The sequence below is a fragment of the Microcebus murinus genome, chromosome 6, assembly GCF_040939455.1.
Source record: "Microcebus murinus isolate Inina chromosome 6, M.murinus_Inina_mat1.0, whole genome shotgun sequence".
Taxonomy (NCBI): domain Eukaryota; kingdom Metazoa; phylum Chordata; class Mammalia; order Primates; family Cheirogaleidae; genus Microcebus; species Microcebus murinus.
Window position 1 is genome coordinate 58,010,637 of NC_134109.1, and position 16,922 is coordinate 58,027,558.

At 36.7% G+C, this 16,922-nt stretch overlaps 1 protein-coding gene across 3 annotated transcripts in view; it reads left to right on the forward strand.

The window, feature by feature from the left end:
- Positions 1 to 16,922, forward strand: part of SLC25A21 (solute carrier family 25 member 21) — a 453,133-nt gene that overhangs the window by 318,850 nt on the left and 117,361 nt on the right. For all 3 annotated transcript variants that reach the window (XM_012767042.3, XM_012767041.2, XM_076004088.1), the window contains one exon: positions 1,633 to 1,716. In XM_012767042.3, coding sequence (XP_012622496.1) covers positions 1,633 to 1,716 — 84 coding nt within the window. The remainder of the gene's footprint in view (positions 1 to 1,632; positions 1,717 to 16,922) is intronic.

Here is a 16,922-nt window from a genome sequence, read left to right on the forward strand (position 1 = left end):
GTGGAATATTACTTGCTGGGTTGAAGAAGATCAAGAGGAGAACACTGCTTCAATCAAAGCAATATTTTCACTCTTCTCTGTGAGATGTGTCAGTTTTCAACACAATTCCCTGGGGTCTAGTACTATAAAGTACATTATTCTTAGTGGTAGAAGTTGTGTTTATATCATAAAGTCAACAATCTGAGAAGAGCGTTTTGAACTAGATAACATCAGAGGTGTTTCTGAAAAGTTCTTTAAAAAATCAGATAAAACTGTGAAGGGAAGTACAGAAAAGAGAAGGACAGGAATTGGGTCAAGACTGTAAAATATAAGGAATAGGCAGACTAAAGAAACCAAAGGATGGAGAACAACTAGGGTATGGGAGAAAAAAGAGTACTTGTCATAAATCTCTTTAGAAACAAACCCCAGGGCAAAAACAAAGTAAAACGTTAAGACCCTGGTACTGAAAAATTCCACATTTGGAAGGTTAGGGTTCTGAGAGGCATGATCATACCCACAAAGAAAAAAAAAGAATTTAGCTTTCAAAAATGGGACCTGTTTTTATTGAGCACCAACTGTGTGCAGGACACTATGCTTCTGTGAAGATCCAGGTAGCCTGAGCTCCCTGTTCCACCATGAAGCAGTGGTAGTGAATTGAACAGCCCCAACATACAACCCCAACTCTTGCTCCAAGTGCAAGCTCCTGCCTGCCAGAATGAATTCCAAATTCACAATCAGGTTCAGAGTTAGGCCGTTTTAGCTGCTCTGTGTTTTTAACCTTTGTATTAAATTACCATCAAGGAACACTAATTAAGATAAGAAGTAGAACTACTTATTTGTTTCATACACATCTTCAGATTTCTGAATTGTACAATAAAATAATCTGTGTCATCTGTGTATGCTTTTCACAAAAGAAAGAATTACAAATGCCTCAGGGCACATCTGCCTGGCTAAAAAACAGACCCAAAAAACCTCATTTTCATTAAAACGTGGAGAAATTAGGGCCAGGCGCAGTGACTCATGCCTGCAATCCTAGCATTCTGGGAGGCCGAGGCGGGAGGATTGCTCGAGATCAGGAGTTCGAAACCAGCCTGAGCAAGAGCGAGACCCTGTCTCTACTAAAAATAGAAAGAAATTAATTGGCCAACTAAAAATATGTAGAGAAAAAATTAGCCGGGCATGGTGGCGCATGCCTGTAGTGCCAGCTAGTTGGAAGGCTGAGGCAGTAGGATCACTTGAGCCCAGGAATTTGAGGTTGCTGTGAGCAAGGCTGATGCCATGGCACTCTAGCCCAGGCAACAAAGTGAGACTTTTTCTCAAAATAAATAAATAAATAAATAAGAGAAATCAGTTGGTCCGAAGGTTGTAGGTTGTTGTTAAGCTGCTTTAACATTGTCTCCCCCCCACAACCATGCTTGAATAGCTTTAAAAATATATATATAAATAAATAAAAATACAGAGAAATATTATAATTTTAAAGGCAATAAAAATAAGGTAAAAATTATATAAGGCAAATAAATCAAAATCTATAGCAAAAACCAGAATATTTTAGATTAATCTGAAATATCTGAGTTTCCAAGACTTTGAAAAATGAGAAAAGCCATTTGGCAAAATTCTTAACTTGTACTTTTTCTGTTTGATTTTTGTTCCTAGGTTCCAGATTCAGAGATATGTAACTGATCCAAACAGTTATAAAAGCTTAGGAGACAGCTTTCGAACGATTTACCGAACAGAAGGGTATGTATGGTTCTTCGTATACAGACTCTATGTTGATATAGGCATTTTATATATTTCTATTTAATATGCTTTTTTCATTTTGAATATTTTATTTTCCTAGTCTTGTTAGGGACAAACATTTAAAAGGGAACCTCCCTACTTTCTTATGTTTTTCGTAATAATATGATTGAAAACGGAATATGCATATAATGGAACCTACCACAAAAAGGATATTAATAATCAGTTTAATGATTAGAGGATAATTTCTAATTTATGCCATTAAGGCTATTTAAAGTTCTTATAACTGGGGCTATCTAAACAGTTCTTTATTTTGGTACTTAAAAATAATGTCCAAATGCATTCCTTATTTGCACTGTGGTTTATTAATATGTAAACAAAACAGATCTGTATCAGAAATTGATGTATCAGTTTTCTGATCTATTAGATGATCAGGTACATAGACTATTTTTCTTAATAAGCTAATACTATTTTAATGTGTAGATTCAGTTAAATACTGTATACAGCATAATTTTCCAAAGAATATTATATTTGCTTTTAGAAGTTGTTTTATGAGAAAATTGGTTGAAATTAATAATCATTCAAAAATGTAGCAGTATAATAGTTAGTATGTTTTTAGACTCTATTAACTACTAGAAATTCTCCTTACAACTCTATGAGGTAGGTTCTGTTAGGATCTATTCCAGTTGGACAGGTAAAGAAACCAAGACTCAGAGAAGTTGATAGTTTTCATCCATCTGGTAAGCAAGAGAGCTGGGACTCAAATACTGCTTGGCCTCTAAGGCCCATACCCTTAACTGCTGTAGTTCACTATTTCTCTTACTAGATTATACTATAAACCATATTCTGCTAATTGTTTATTTCAGATAAACATATATTATGGATATCTTTCCATGCCAGTATATTTGTTTTAAAAACAGCATAGTAATTTATCTAGATGCTGCAATTTTTTTTTTATTTTGGCATATTATGGGGGTACAGATTTTAAGGTTTCAATAAATGCCCATTTCCCCCCTCCCCCCACAAGTCTGAGTCTCCATCATGACCATCCCCCAGATGGTGCACATCTCACTCATTATGTATGTATATACCCGCCCCCCTCCCCCCTCCCACCTGCCCAATACCCTATTACTGTAGTACCTATGTGTCCACTTAGGTGCTACTCAGTTAATACCAGTTTGCTGGAGAATATATCTGGTGCTTGTTTTTCCATTCTTGGGATACTTCACTTAGTAGTATGGGTTCCAGCTCTAACCAGGAAAATATAAGATGTGCTATATCACCATTGTTTCTTAGAGCTGAATAGTACTCCATGGTATACATATACCACATTTTATTAATCCATTCTTGGATTGATGGGCACTTGGGCTGTTTCCACAGCCTTGCAATTATGAATTGTGCTGCTATAAACATTCGAGTGCAGGTGTCTTTTTTGTAGAGTGTCATTGGATCATTTGGGTAGATGCCCAGCAATGGGATTGCTGGATCAAATGGTAGATTCACTTGTATCGCTTTAAGGTATCTCCATATTGCTTTCCACAGAGGTTGAACTAGTTTGCAGTCCCACCAGCAGTGTAGGAGTGTTCCTCTCTCTCCGCAACCACAGCCAGCATTTATTGTTTGGAGATTTTTTGATAAAGGCCATTCTCACTGGGGTTAAGTGATATCTCATTGTGGTTTTGATTTGCATTTCCCTGATGATTAGAGATGTTGAGCATTTTTTCATGTGTTTGTTGGCTATTCTTCTGTCTTCTTTAGAAAAGTTTCTGTTCAAGTCCTTTGCCCACTTTTTAATGGGGTTATTTGATGTTTTCTTCCTGGTTTTCGTGAGTTCTAAGTATATTCTAGTTATCAGTCCCTTATCGGATGCATAGGATGCAAAAATTTTCTCCCATTCTGTAGGTTGTCTGTTTACTTTCATGACTATTTCTTTGGCTGTGCAGAAGCTTTGTAGTTTGATCATGTCCCATTTATTTATTTTTGTTGCTGCTGTGATTGCCTTTGGGGACTTCTTCATAAACTCTTTGCCCAGGCTGATGTCTAGGAGAGTGTTTCCAACTTTTTCCTCTAGAGTTCTAATAGTTTCATACCTTAGGTTTAAGTCTGTTATCCAGCGTGAGTTGGTTTTTGTGAGAGGAGAAAGGTGTGGGTCCTGTTTTAGTCTTCTACAGGTGGCTATCCAGTTTTCCTAGCACCATTTATTGAAAAGGGATTCTTTTCCCCAGCGTATGTTTTTGTCTGCTTTGTCAAAGATTAGATGGCTATATGAGGATAGTTTTATATCAGGATTCTCACATCTGTTCCACTGGTCAATATTCCTATTTTTGTGCCAATACCATATTGATTTAATTACTACAGCTTTGTAGTATAGTTTGATATCTGGCATATTAATGCCTCCCATTTTGTTTTTGTTGCCTAGAATTGCTCTTGATATTCGGGGTCTTCTTTGGTTCCATACGAAGCGTAAAATTATTTTTTCTATATCTGTGAAGAATGCTGATGGGATTTTAATAGGTATTGCATTGAATCTGTAGATCAGTTTGGGTAGTATAGACATTTTGATGATGTTGAGTCTGCCGATCCACGAGCATGGTATGGATTTCCATCTGTTTACATCCTCTGCTATTTCCTTCCTCAGTGTTTCATAGTTCTCCCGGTAGAGGTCTTTTACGTCCTTGGTTAAGTATATTCCTAGGTACTTTAATTTCTTTGTTGCCATTGTGAAGGGAATTGAATCTTTGATTTGGTTCTCAATTAGATTGTTGTTGGCGTATATGAATGCCTCTGATTTCTGTGTATTGATTTTGTATCCTGAGACTTTACTAAATTCATTGATCAGTTCCAGGAGTTTCTTGGTTGAATCTTTGGGGTTTTCTAGATACAATATCATATCATCAGCAAACAGTGAAAGTTTGATCTCTTCTGCCCCTATTTGAATACCTTTGATTCCATTTTGCTGTCTGATTGCTGTAGCCAAGACTTCCAGCACTATGTTGAACAGAAGTGGAGATAGTGGGCAGCCTTGTCTGGTTCCAGTTCTAAATGGGAATGATCACAGTGGAATAAAAGTAGAAATCAACCCTAACAGAAATTCACATTTCTACACAAAAACGTGGAAATTAAACAACCTCCTACTAAATGATTACTTCATAAATGAAGAAATCAAGATGGAAATAAAAAAATTCTATGAAGAAAACGACAATGGAGAGACAAGTTATCAACTCCTCTGGGACACAGCTAAAGCAGTTCTGAGAGGAAAGTTTATCTCCATAAATGCCTATAACCAAAAGACAAGAAGATCACAAATAGACAATCTAATGAAACGACTCAAAGAGCTGGAAAAAGAAGAACAGACCAACCCCAAACCCAGCAGAAGAAGTGAAATCAACAAGATCAAATCAGAACTAAATGAAATTGAAAACAGGGAAGCTATTCAGGAGATTAATAAAACAAAAAGTTGGTTCTTTGAAAAAATAAACAAAATTGACACACCATTGGCTAAGCTAACGAAAAGCAGAAAAGAGAAATCTCTAATAAGCTCCATCAGGAATAAAAAAGGAGATATCACAACTGATCCCAAAGAGATACAAGATACAAGTTATGAATACTACAAAAATCTTTATGCACACAAACTGGAAAATGTGGAGGAAATGGACAAATTTCTAGAAACACACAGCCTCCCTAGGCTCAACCAGGAAGAAATAGATTCCCTGAACAGACCAATCTCAACAGCTGAAATAGAAACAGCAATTAAAAATCTCCCTAAAAAGAAAAGTCCCGGTCCAGATGGCTTCACACCCGAATTTTACCACACTTACAAAGAAGAACTAGTACCTATCTTGCAGAAACTATTCCACAACATCGAGAAGAACGGAAACCTCCCCGACACCTTTTATGAAGCAAATATTACTCTGATACCAAAACCAGGAAAGGATGCAACAAAAAAAGAAAACTACAGACCAATATCCCTAATGAATATAGATGCAAAAATCTACAACAAAATCTTAGCTAACCGAATCCAGACACTTATCAAAAAAAATAATCCACCACGACCAAGTGGGCTTCATCCCAGGGATGCAGGGATGGTTCAACATACGTAAATCTATAAATGCAATTCACGACATAAACAGAAGCAAAAACAAAGGCCACATGATTCTTTCAATAGATGCAGAAAAAGCTTTTGACAAAATTCAACACCCTTTCATGATATGAACACTTAAGAAAATAGGCATAGAAGGGACATACCTAAAAATGATACAAGCCATATATGACAGACCCATAGCCAACATCATACTGAATGGGGAAAAATAGATGCTGCAATTTTATTTAAATTAATTCCTTTTATGGACCTTTTGGTTGTTTCCAAATTTTCAGTATTATAAACAACAGTGCAATAAATATTTTATGCTATCTTTGCACATTTTTAGTATATATCTTTATATAAATTTATGTATTTTAATAAATTATATATTTATATATTAAATATATATACTTTTGATAACATTTATATATTTTAATATATTTCTATAAAATAAGTTTGCTAGCTATAGACTTACAGGATCAAATGATATGCACATTTTACATTATAGATGTTGACAAATTACCTTCCAAAAAAGTATGTACTATTTTACACCCTTAATATTTGAGAATTCCCATTCCTTCATACACTCTTAAATGCTGGACATTATAAGTCATTTTTTGGCATATCTGCCACTGACATGCATCTCTTGTCTACCATCTGATAGGTGAAAAATAACTGTCTTAGTTGTATTCTTTTGATTGTTTCTGAGATTAAGCATACTTTTATATCATTAGATATCATTTCTTTTATCAATTGCCTATTTTTGTTCTTTACCTATTTCTCTTAAACTAGATATTTTTATTGATTTATACCAGTTTATTATATATTTCAGATACTCATCCCTTGACTATTACATAGCTTGTAAACATTTTTCCCAATTTGTCATTTGTCTTACAATTATAGTGTCCTACACTTTTCAGAACTTATCTGTTGTGATATCTGATAATGTCACAGTTAAAAATAAAAGACATCCTCTAACCCCAAGATTATAAACATTTTCTTCTGGCATTTTTTTACATTTAAATCTTTAATCCATCTGAGAATTTTTAAATGTGTAGTGTGGTATATACAAATTAAATTTCATTTTGAAATTGTCCAAATACCACTTGCTGAAAAACCCATATATTAAACTTCTGCATATATATCAACTGGATTTTCTCTTGTTTCTCCATTTCCTAACCTGTTTAAGCAATTTATCTATCTCTATACCAGTATCATATTGTTTTAATTATTTTATCTTTAGAGTGTTTGGGACATATGTGAAAATATGCCCCACCATAGACAGTTTAAACTTCTTGTCATGGTGTGTAGAGTTCTTCCTGGTATGACCTTTCCCTCTTCTCCAGGCTCATTCTTCACATATAGATATTCTCTAGGAAGGGCAAATGTTTTGCCGTATTCTAGTCTCTCACACTCGTATGCCTTTTGCATGCTCTTCCCTATTCCTGGAGGACCTAACTCCTAATCCTCCCCGAGAACCTAGCCCTCTTCACCCAAAGGTGACTTAAGTTTCACCCTCCCTGACCTACTCTTCTCTACCACATGCTGAATTATTTCCTCACTTCGTTCTTTCTTTCTATATATGCTATATAAAATACAGCATGCACTGCCCTGATTTATTATGTTCATTTTCTGTCTATCTCCCCTCTCCCATCCCAGTAAGAGATTTCCCTAAGGGCCATGTCCCATGTAGCTCTGTATTCCTGATGCGTGTGTTTGGCACTGAGTAGAGACACTCACTAAGTGTTTGATAAACAACTAAATGAAAATCATCACACCAGCATCATAATGGTGCAAAATGAAAAAGAAATGACAATTCTTACTATAGACTACCCTCTCTGAAGTTATGATAATGATTTTGATTAAATATTTTGAGGTCATCTAGTAATGAAAGATCATCAAGTTTTTCTAGCTATTACTCTAGCAATGTGGTGCCTAAGTGCCATGCATATTGCCATATATATTGATAATATACATGATTTTTTACAAGAAAGTTAAAGAAATCATAGTGTATTATGTAATCAATAAAAGTATCCTTTTCCCATAAAACAGTAATGTTAGCATAGCCAAGTTTTGTAAATTGTAACAGATATCTCTGAATTGAATGTGGGAGTTTCTCAGCCAAGCTCTTCATTTCATGTGTGTTGAAGGAATAATTTGATGTTTCTGCTTTGATATCAAATAATATAACAAACATACAGTATGTGTGGTCCTTGCATACTAAAATTGGCCTTTTTATTTTCTGTGTTTGTAATTGCTTCTAGAGCAAATTGACATTCTTTCTGCAATGTCTTTAGATCTGGACATGTTGTTAGCCAAAAGCCAGAGAGAGCTCTAGTCTTAGAGATGGAAATATTTGTAAAAATACAAAAGAAAAATCTCCCTGTTATGTTTGGTACAGAACAAGAGCATTTCATAACCTTGGGTTAAATGAAAAAAACAAGACAAAAAGAAAAAGAGAAGAATAAAAAAAAAAGAAAAGGAAGCCTTTTAACACATGCTATGTTGAACTTTTTTTCCCTAGTAAAAGCAGTTCCTTTGCCTTTCTTATTTAATTTTTAGAGTATACTCCATTTTTAAAGATGTTGATTTTTTACTCAGGTACATAGAGGCCAATTTGGTCTGTGGTCTGTATGATGGATAGAGCTAGTCATTTTGCCCGTTAGCATAATTAGAAGAATGCATCTTTCCTGGGTTTTCCTATCTTCTCCAAGGTAAAGATTTTGAAAAGCTAGTCCTTTTCTGTTAATTAACATTAAAATCTTTAATACATTTAAAAACTTAAATCCTGTATAGATCTCCTATTTCTCCACTATAAAAATGTTAAAAAGTGAAGTAGTTCTGTAGCTATTGTCACCATTCTTTTTTGATTTTTTTTTTATTTTTTTTGGAGACAGGATCTTGCTTTGTCACCCAGGCTGGAATGCAGTGATGCAGTCATAGTCAGTGATGCAGCCTCAAATTCCTGACTCCTGGGCTCAAGTGATCCTCCCATTTCAGCCTCCCAAGTAGCTGGGACTACAGCCTGGCTCATTTATTTTATTTTACTTTTTGGAAACAGGGTCTCGCTATATTGCTCAGGCTACTCTCAAACTCCTGGCCTCAAGAGATCCTCCTGCCTCAACCTCCCAAGTAATCAATATTTTTAGAGATGCAACTCCCTACTTCTCTGCCCAGAATCCATGCGCTTCCAAGAGAAAATAGCTCAACCACATAGGTCCAAATCCTTCTACTGCTTCTAAGTTCTTTTTCTTCTTAAAAGCATAGATACATTGTACTTTTGTTAATTACAGTTTTTCAGTCTAGCTTTATGGAAGTGAGATTAATTGAAGTAAAAAAAAAATGCCTTCCAAATTCTACATATGAATTCTACTATATGGAATCCCATATGTATTTAGCTTTTACCAGAGGCTGTTTTCTCTAACACAGAAGGGAGAATTCAGAAATGAAAGTAGAAATGGAATGTCACTGTTGAGAGTACCTCCATCATCACCACGTTTCTTCATCTTTCTCTGGTTTGATAGAAATAAACTAATTAAGGGGTCCATCTACTGTAATAGAGTAAGCCCAGAAGACATAAGATACAGCCCAGTTAATTAGGTACCTTTAAAACCAAGAAGACTGATTTTTTAGACCTTCATCCAGCAAAGAGCTGTGGTCAATCTCTGTTCACCATGTGTTCACGCATCATGCCTCACTTCTCTTTGCCTCAGCGTATCTTGTGAAAGTTTTTCTAGTCTCTTTTGTACTTGTCATTGCTTTAGAAAGAGTGATTGAGATGTTCACAGTCAGGTGAGGGGATTATAAGTTATGTTAATGTTATATAAGTTATGTTAATCAGGACAGTCTCCCCACTCTACTCCCACTCTTCTTCCTCTGAAAGCACTCCAGGGGCCACTCTTCTGAAATCAGGAGAAAGCAAGAATTAAACAGAAATTGAAATATTCTGATGACATAGGTAAAGAAAGACATAAAACTAATATTTATTTTTTTAATGTCTCATGTTCTGTGCTAGGATTTTTTTTCATACATTATTCTCAACACAGTACAATTCTCAATACAACACAGCATCCTTATGCCCATATTTTGTATGTGGTAACTGGAGATCAGAGAAGTTAAGTAACTTGCCCAAAGTCACAACGGTATTAGTGTCATAACTATGGTTTTTCCCTTATACCATATCACCTTTCACTGAAGACCAATTGTTGTTACTTATTAGCTGCAAAGAGGATAATGTGGACAAATTGGCCGTAAACCCTTCATTTTTAAATAGCTGTTCTGAAGTCTTTAGTATTTCTATCCTCACATCATGCAGCAACTTGGAGCAGCTTTTGTCTCTTCCTGCAAGTAGACTATGAAAGTTCTGAGAGGCCAGCGTATGCTCAGTCAAGCACATCTTGGCAATTCTGAGGCAGCACCACAAACTTCTGGCAATTCCAGACTCTTCATTCAATCATTGCTCCATCCCTTGTAGTTAGCTCCGTATCTCTGCTAAGTTCATGGTTTTCTGTGAGTCTACTCCCATCCTGTTTGTTCCTTAGCTCTCTTATGAGAAAAATTCTTGGGCATTGGTTTGCCCAAGGCAAATAACTAGGAAACAACTAAGGTCAGATTAAACTTAGTTTCAAATGAGAAACATGTTGATTGCTGGTGCCTTTAGAAATATGGTATTCTTCAGAAAGTATTGCTGTAGAAAATATGTGGTTGCATTTGGGGGGCATTTGAACTGTGTTTTGTTTCACGATTTGTTTTCTGTAACCACTGATGCTGCCCCAAGTATCATCTTACAATCAGACCACTTGGTGATTATAATATTTTCTAGTTAAATGACATTTAAGGCCTCGTTTTATGAGCTCCAGCATAATTGGCTAATTTGGTAAACTCCAGATGTGTGAGATAATGTGCCACTCATTTAAGTGCCTCTCAGACGGCACAAATGGCACAGCCCCAGGAGGTATAATCACTCCCTCTTGTTTTCATTAAGAAGGGAGTGAGTGGCTTGTGACACAGACAAAGGGAGTGGGACGTCTACAAGTCTAAATCAACAACTTGGTAAGATTTGGACATTTTCTTTTTATTGGTGAACTCACTCCAAGGTCTTTAGCTTACTTTGGTGTTGTAGTGGGTCTACTTTTTAGAAAGTGGCTTACCTAATCTAACATGGCTGGACTATTTTAAAGCCATGAAAGTAGGCTTTCTGAAAATGAAAGATCTTTCCCTATAGAAAAACCCCAGCATAAAGTAGTTTCTGAAAATTGCCCCTCACCCTCATTTGGAAGTGTGGGGAAGTGTTGGGTTCGAACAGGCAATAGAAGAGCTAACTCTTCCCACAGCCAGGAATTGTAATTCTTTGAGTAATCAGCATCCTCACTATCTAAACCAAGTTCCAACTTCACAAGGCCCACTAGCTGCAGCTGCTTTTTTTCACTCTTCTCTGCTCCCCTTTATCATTTAACAGAAACTAACTCATCTCCCAACAGCACCAAGCTGGAGTGGAGTGGATAGTTCTTGGCATCACTGTTTCCTGATCCTGGGACTGGTTCCTCTGATGGGACTACAGATCCAGTGGTATTCACATCCAGCTGAATTCACTCAGATGGGGTCTGCACCCAGACCCCTGAGCCGATAATCTACTGTGCAAATCAAGCACGTCGATCACTGGGTGTTGATTGGGTTGGCAAGTCTGGTTTGCCCAAGTGAATTCTTTTTCTTGGTGGGTGCCAGATGTGCTCTGTGACTTCTGTGATGAGTTTCCTGGTGCCTTGATTGCCCTCTCTCCCCTCCTTTTTGTTTTAGCAGAGAGACCCTTCCTGGTACCCACTGGACACCCCTTGAGTGCTCCCCTGTCTTCATGGGGTGATGATAAAGAAAGCAGAGAATCTTAGCTGCTGTTGCTCTTATACTGAAGAGATCCCCCTAGCCTGGCTGGGCTTTTTAATGATGCTACAGCAAGTTTCCTTTTTAGCTAGAACCAAAAAGGGGGAGAACAAGAAAAAATAACAGAGCAGGTTAGAATTTGGAGAATAAACTATAGCAGATTTATCTGGCAAGTCTTATAAGTGATGGGCCCAGGTCCAGAATAAGGCATTCAGTAGACTGAAGTCATTTTCTTCTTCCAAGTCTTCTGTTGTTTTGGGAAGTGTGAAATCTTAATTCAGGCATGGAAATATTGTTAGTATTCAAGAATGATCCGTGTTCCTTTTAAAAATGGTTTGTCAAATTTAGTTTATTATATTTATGTTTTATTTAATTTTTTAATTGACACAATAATTATATATATTTATGGGATACGTTGAGATATTTTGATACATTAAATGCATGGTGATGAAATCTAAGTAATTAGCATATCATCACCTTAAATATTTATCATTTCTCTTACACTGAAAACATTCAAAATCCTCTCTTCTAGCTATTTCAAAATATATAATAAATTATTAACTCTATAATAATTTGTCATCCTATAGCACTATAGAACATTAGAGCTTATTCCTCCTATCTAGCTATAATTTTGTATACTTTAATCCAGGTGTCCTCAAACTACGGCCTGAGGGCCACATGCGGGCCGCCTAGCACATTTATCCTGCCCTCCAGGTCTTTTTGCCGCCACTGCCTGTCCTGCTTAGCGACCGACTCGTCCCGGGCCCACAGTGCGCACTCTCCAACGGTCTGAGGGACAGTGAACTGGCCTCTTGTTTAAAAAGTTTGAGGACCCCTGCTTTAACCAATCTCTACCTATCCCCCTCTCCTGCCTACCTGTCCCAGACTCTAGTAACCATTATTTTCTACTCTCTACTTCTATGAGATCATCTTTTACACTTTCTGCATATGAATACTCATAAGTTTTTCATCATAAAATATATGTAATCTGTTTTTATGAAAAGCCTATGTAATGTGGCTAAGAACTTTAAAATTAGGTTATTTAACAATTCAAGGTTGAAAATGAAAGGACAAAGGGTAAGGAGAAAGAATACCAAAGAAAAATAGACAGTGGCTTATTTCAACATTGAAAAGAAAAAAAAGAACAGGCAATTGAACCATTGGTACATTTTTTGACATTTATATCATACCAGATTGTTGTATACCACTGCTAAGCTACGTAGCTGTTGAGTGAAGCTGTACTGGTGTAAAGTGGAACAGGCTCTCGCTGGTCTTCACAATCAGGGAGCAGATGACGAGTTTTCGGAGTGCTCAGAGAGCAGCATCCCCGGGCTTCAATGTCCTAGAGTTCTGTTTCCTTTTCTAAATCAGAGGTCTTTTGTTCTGCCCACAGAGTGACCTTTAAAATGGTTCCAGCTCCTAGATTTCCCTGCTGTCATCACCACAGACTGCTAGCTGACAGTCACACTCCGACTCCCCCAGCCTCTCACTAACAACACTTTCTGACTTACTGACTGGCCGTTGGCAAGGATTTAACTCTTGCCAAAGAGTAAGTGAAAACGTTTGCAATGATGTCAGCCCGTCAGCAAGGCCTGATTAAGAGACCAAACACAGCCTCACTCAGCACGTGGTGCTGACAGGAAGGAAAGGAGGACCAGTTGCTTGGGTGGAAGTAGTTGTCTTTCAGGACTGCTGTGTCTTAATTCAGAGCCTGAGCAGATATTTCCCACGTGTATAGAGTGTTAATGGCAGTTGAGGGGGTTCCATAGCCAATGGGAAATATCCCACTGGAAATATTTTCAGGCCTTACATTTAACTTATTCTAGATTTCTGATGGGCCAGAAACTGGTCACCTTGGGGAGAAAATGTCCTTACCAAATCCAAATTCCTTTTCTAGTGGATTGTTGATAAAAATGAACATTTTCAGAAAACCTCCTAAAAGCACTTTTCTATTTGTGCCTGATTCTCTTGTAGAAAATAACTCAGACATGATTCGACATAGACATAGTTAAAGGAATTATTATTATATTAATATTTTATCTTAATCATTGATTTTATGAATTTTTTTGTTAGTTTTGTGACTTTAGCTTTCCCCTTCCTCCAGATCTTCCAAGTGGTTTGAAATTGGAGGAAGGGAGAAGATACAGACTCTATTACCAGTGATTATATTTAAAACCATTGTCACCACTTTTGCCCTTTACTGTATTGTCTAGGAAACGTGTTCATGTATATTACCTTACTTGATACTCATGAGTACCTTAGCAGGTGGGAAGGTCGGGAACACAATGCTAGTTTTCTGGTCAGGAAACTAATAAGGATGTTAAGAGACATGCCCAGCATTCCACAGCTGGTACTCACTGAGGCTGGGCTTCCTCCCAGGGCTTCTGCATCTTATGTCATGCTGCCTTTTCCATCGATACTTAACAGTGATATTTGTAATAACAGAAGCAACACCTCAGATTTACACTGTTCCTTTTATGCATTCAGAGCATGCCACACATCTCATCTCAGTTAGCTAAATAGCATCTAGGGGAGGTAGAGAAGAGATGGTATGACTGATACGAGGTTTCTGGTCTACATACAAGAAAACTTCCGCAGAAAGGAGTTTAATAAGATTCCCAAAATAATAGATTAGATCCTGAGATTAGCACTCCAAAAATACAGAGGTTCAATTAAAAAGAAAATCACTTGGGCAAATTAAATTAGACTACAGATGTATTTTAAAGTGTAGCATGATTATTATCCCATGAGGCCAAGAAGAAACCTGTGGTCCTTAGGACAGAACCATCTCCAAAGGGAAGTTATCAAATGCAGTTCGAGGCTAAGATTCACTGGCTTAACTTAGGTATTTGACCTGCTGGTGTCTTGGGCTAACTCAACTTGAATATTGAGTAATAATCAGGAAAAACCTCATAAAACATGAAATAAAGCATTTAACCCAAATTCCTTGGATGAATTATAAAATCATTTAAATCATATGATGAATTGAAAATCATCATATGATTGCAATATATGTTGAAATGTATGGTCATCAAAACCTGGAGCAGATGCCAGCCATATGCTGTGGCTTTGTTCTCTTGCTGCTAAACATTGTCATTTTCCTTGTCTGGCCACCCAGAACTCACAGAAAAACAAGAGACCAGAAAATGTAATGTAGTCACAGTCTCAGTGATGACAAAAAATGAGAGAAAGTGTAAGATGAATTTTGGAAGCTCTTAAGGTGATGTTGTAAGTTTGTTGTTAGATGAATGAGTTTTTTGATTTCTTTATATAAAGCCTTTCCTATATTAGAAGAATCAAAACCAAAATGAGAGAAAAGGATACACACTGATACTATTACCATTTTGTATTCCGTAGGACTTCAGTGAATAGATCAGCATACATTTCAAAATTCAAATAATAAAATTTCCAGAAGTTGATACTATTTATAAAGAAACCAGTTTATTAAGCAATAAGGCATATTGATAACTAGAGATTTAGCTTCATGTATAAAATAAGTGTTATTAATAAATTAAAATATGTCTTACCCACCTGTTCACTCTTTAGTCTCCATGATCTGGCTCTGTCTACAACTATGTTTTCAAACTGCTCTCCTAGAGACCACCACACCACAGGCCTATCTTTTTCCATAGAATTTGAGATACTAATGAGTGTATGATGTGCTATTAATATTATTTCATTAGAAACAAAAAAATGCCTATAACTAAACTCCTTGCAATGATTTAACAATGGATATGAGCGTTGCATGTGAAGGAGAAATTTTGAATGCTTTCTTGTTTTTAGCATTCCAGGGGCACCTGGCTAAACCATGCCCAGGTTCCTTACCCATAGAAATTGTATGATGCTAAAATTTTGCCACGAATTATTGGGAAAATTTGTCACACAGAAGTAGCTAACTAATACAATATTTTATATAAAAACAAATCTGAAACCCTTGGCATGATATTTATGTCGGTCCTTCCATATCTGGTTTGAATCTTTCAAACTTTATCTTACCCAGTATCATCATATGCATGTTATATAATATTTCAGCCCTTCTGGACCAATCGTAACTCCCAAAACAAGTTTTCAGGGCTTTTTCTCACGTATGTATTAATACAGCCAAGGATGCTATTTCGTCTTTTATCCACTTCTGGAAATGCTGGTCATGCATAAATGCCCAGTTCACATGCTACCTTCTGTTTGATACCTTCTCTCATCATCCAAAGTAGAAAGAATTCCCTTGATCTGTTCTCTGACAGCATTTTGTTCCCCAATGACAACATTTATCTTTGGAGTCAGAGAGACCTGGATTAGAATTCCATTTATATGTTTTGGGACCTTAGACAAATTTCTTCATTTCTTTATACTTCAGTTTCCTCATTTGTAATATGAAGACTATAATGGCACCTACTCTACTGTGTTGCTAGCACTCAGTATTAATACATGGTGTATAAACAAGCACACAGTGAGGTGCTAGCACTCAGTATAATACATGGTATATAAATACAATGATTGCTAGCTAGTTTCATTTTTAGTACTTTATATTATAACTAATTATTTGTAACTATTCATAATTATTTATTTATTTTTTTTTTTGAGACAGAGTCTCACTTTTGTTGCCCAGGCTAGAGTGAGTGCCGTGGCGTCAGCCTAGCTCACAGCAACCTCAAACTCCTGGGCTCAAGCGATCCTCCTGCCTCAGCCTCCCAAGTAGCTGGGACTACAGGCATGTACCACCATGCCCGGCTAATTTTTTGTATATATATTTTTAGTTGGTCAATTAATTTCTTTCTATTTTTAGTAGAGACGGGGTCTCGCTCAGGATGGTTTCGAACTCCCAACCTCGAGCAATCCGCCCGCCTCGGCCTCCCAGAGTGCTAGGATTACAGGCGTGAGCCACCGCGCCCGGCCTATTCATAATTATTTAAATGTGTAGAACTCCGTCAAAATCATATTTGGGGATCCTTTAGTATATCATAAGTTCTTTGTATATAATCATCACCCAATTTGTGTTTGCTGAATTTGATTGATTACTGGTTTTATATACTTAGCTATTCTGGCCACATTAATATAAAAATAAATTTAGTCAAATCAAACCAAATACCAAGAAAATGTATGACTCCCATGATATTATTAAGACTAAGATTCTAAATGTGATCATTTATCTCTAACTCCAGAAGAGTAACAGCATGATAACCATGTGGGGAAGACAGTGGACTAATTTTAATGGCCAGCAGGTGTCTGAAGGTGGGGGGGTTGGATTTTGGCA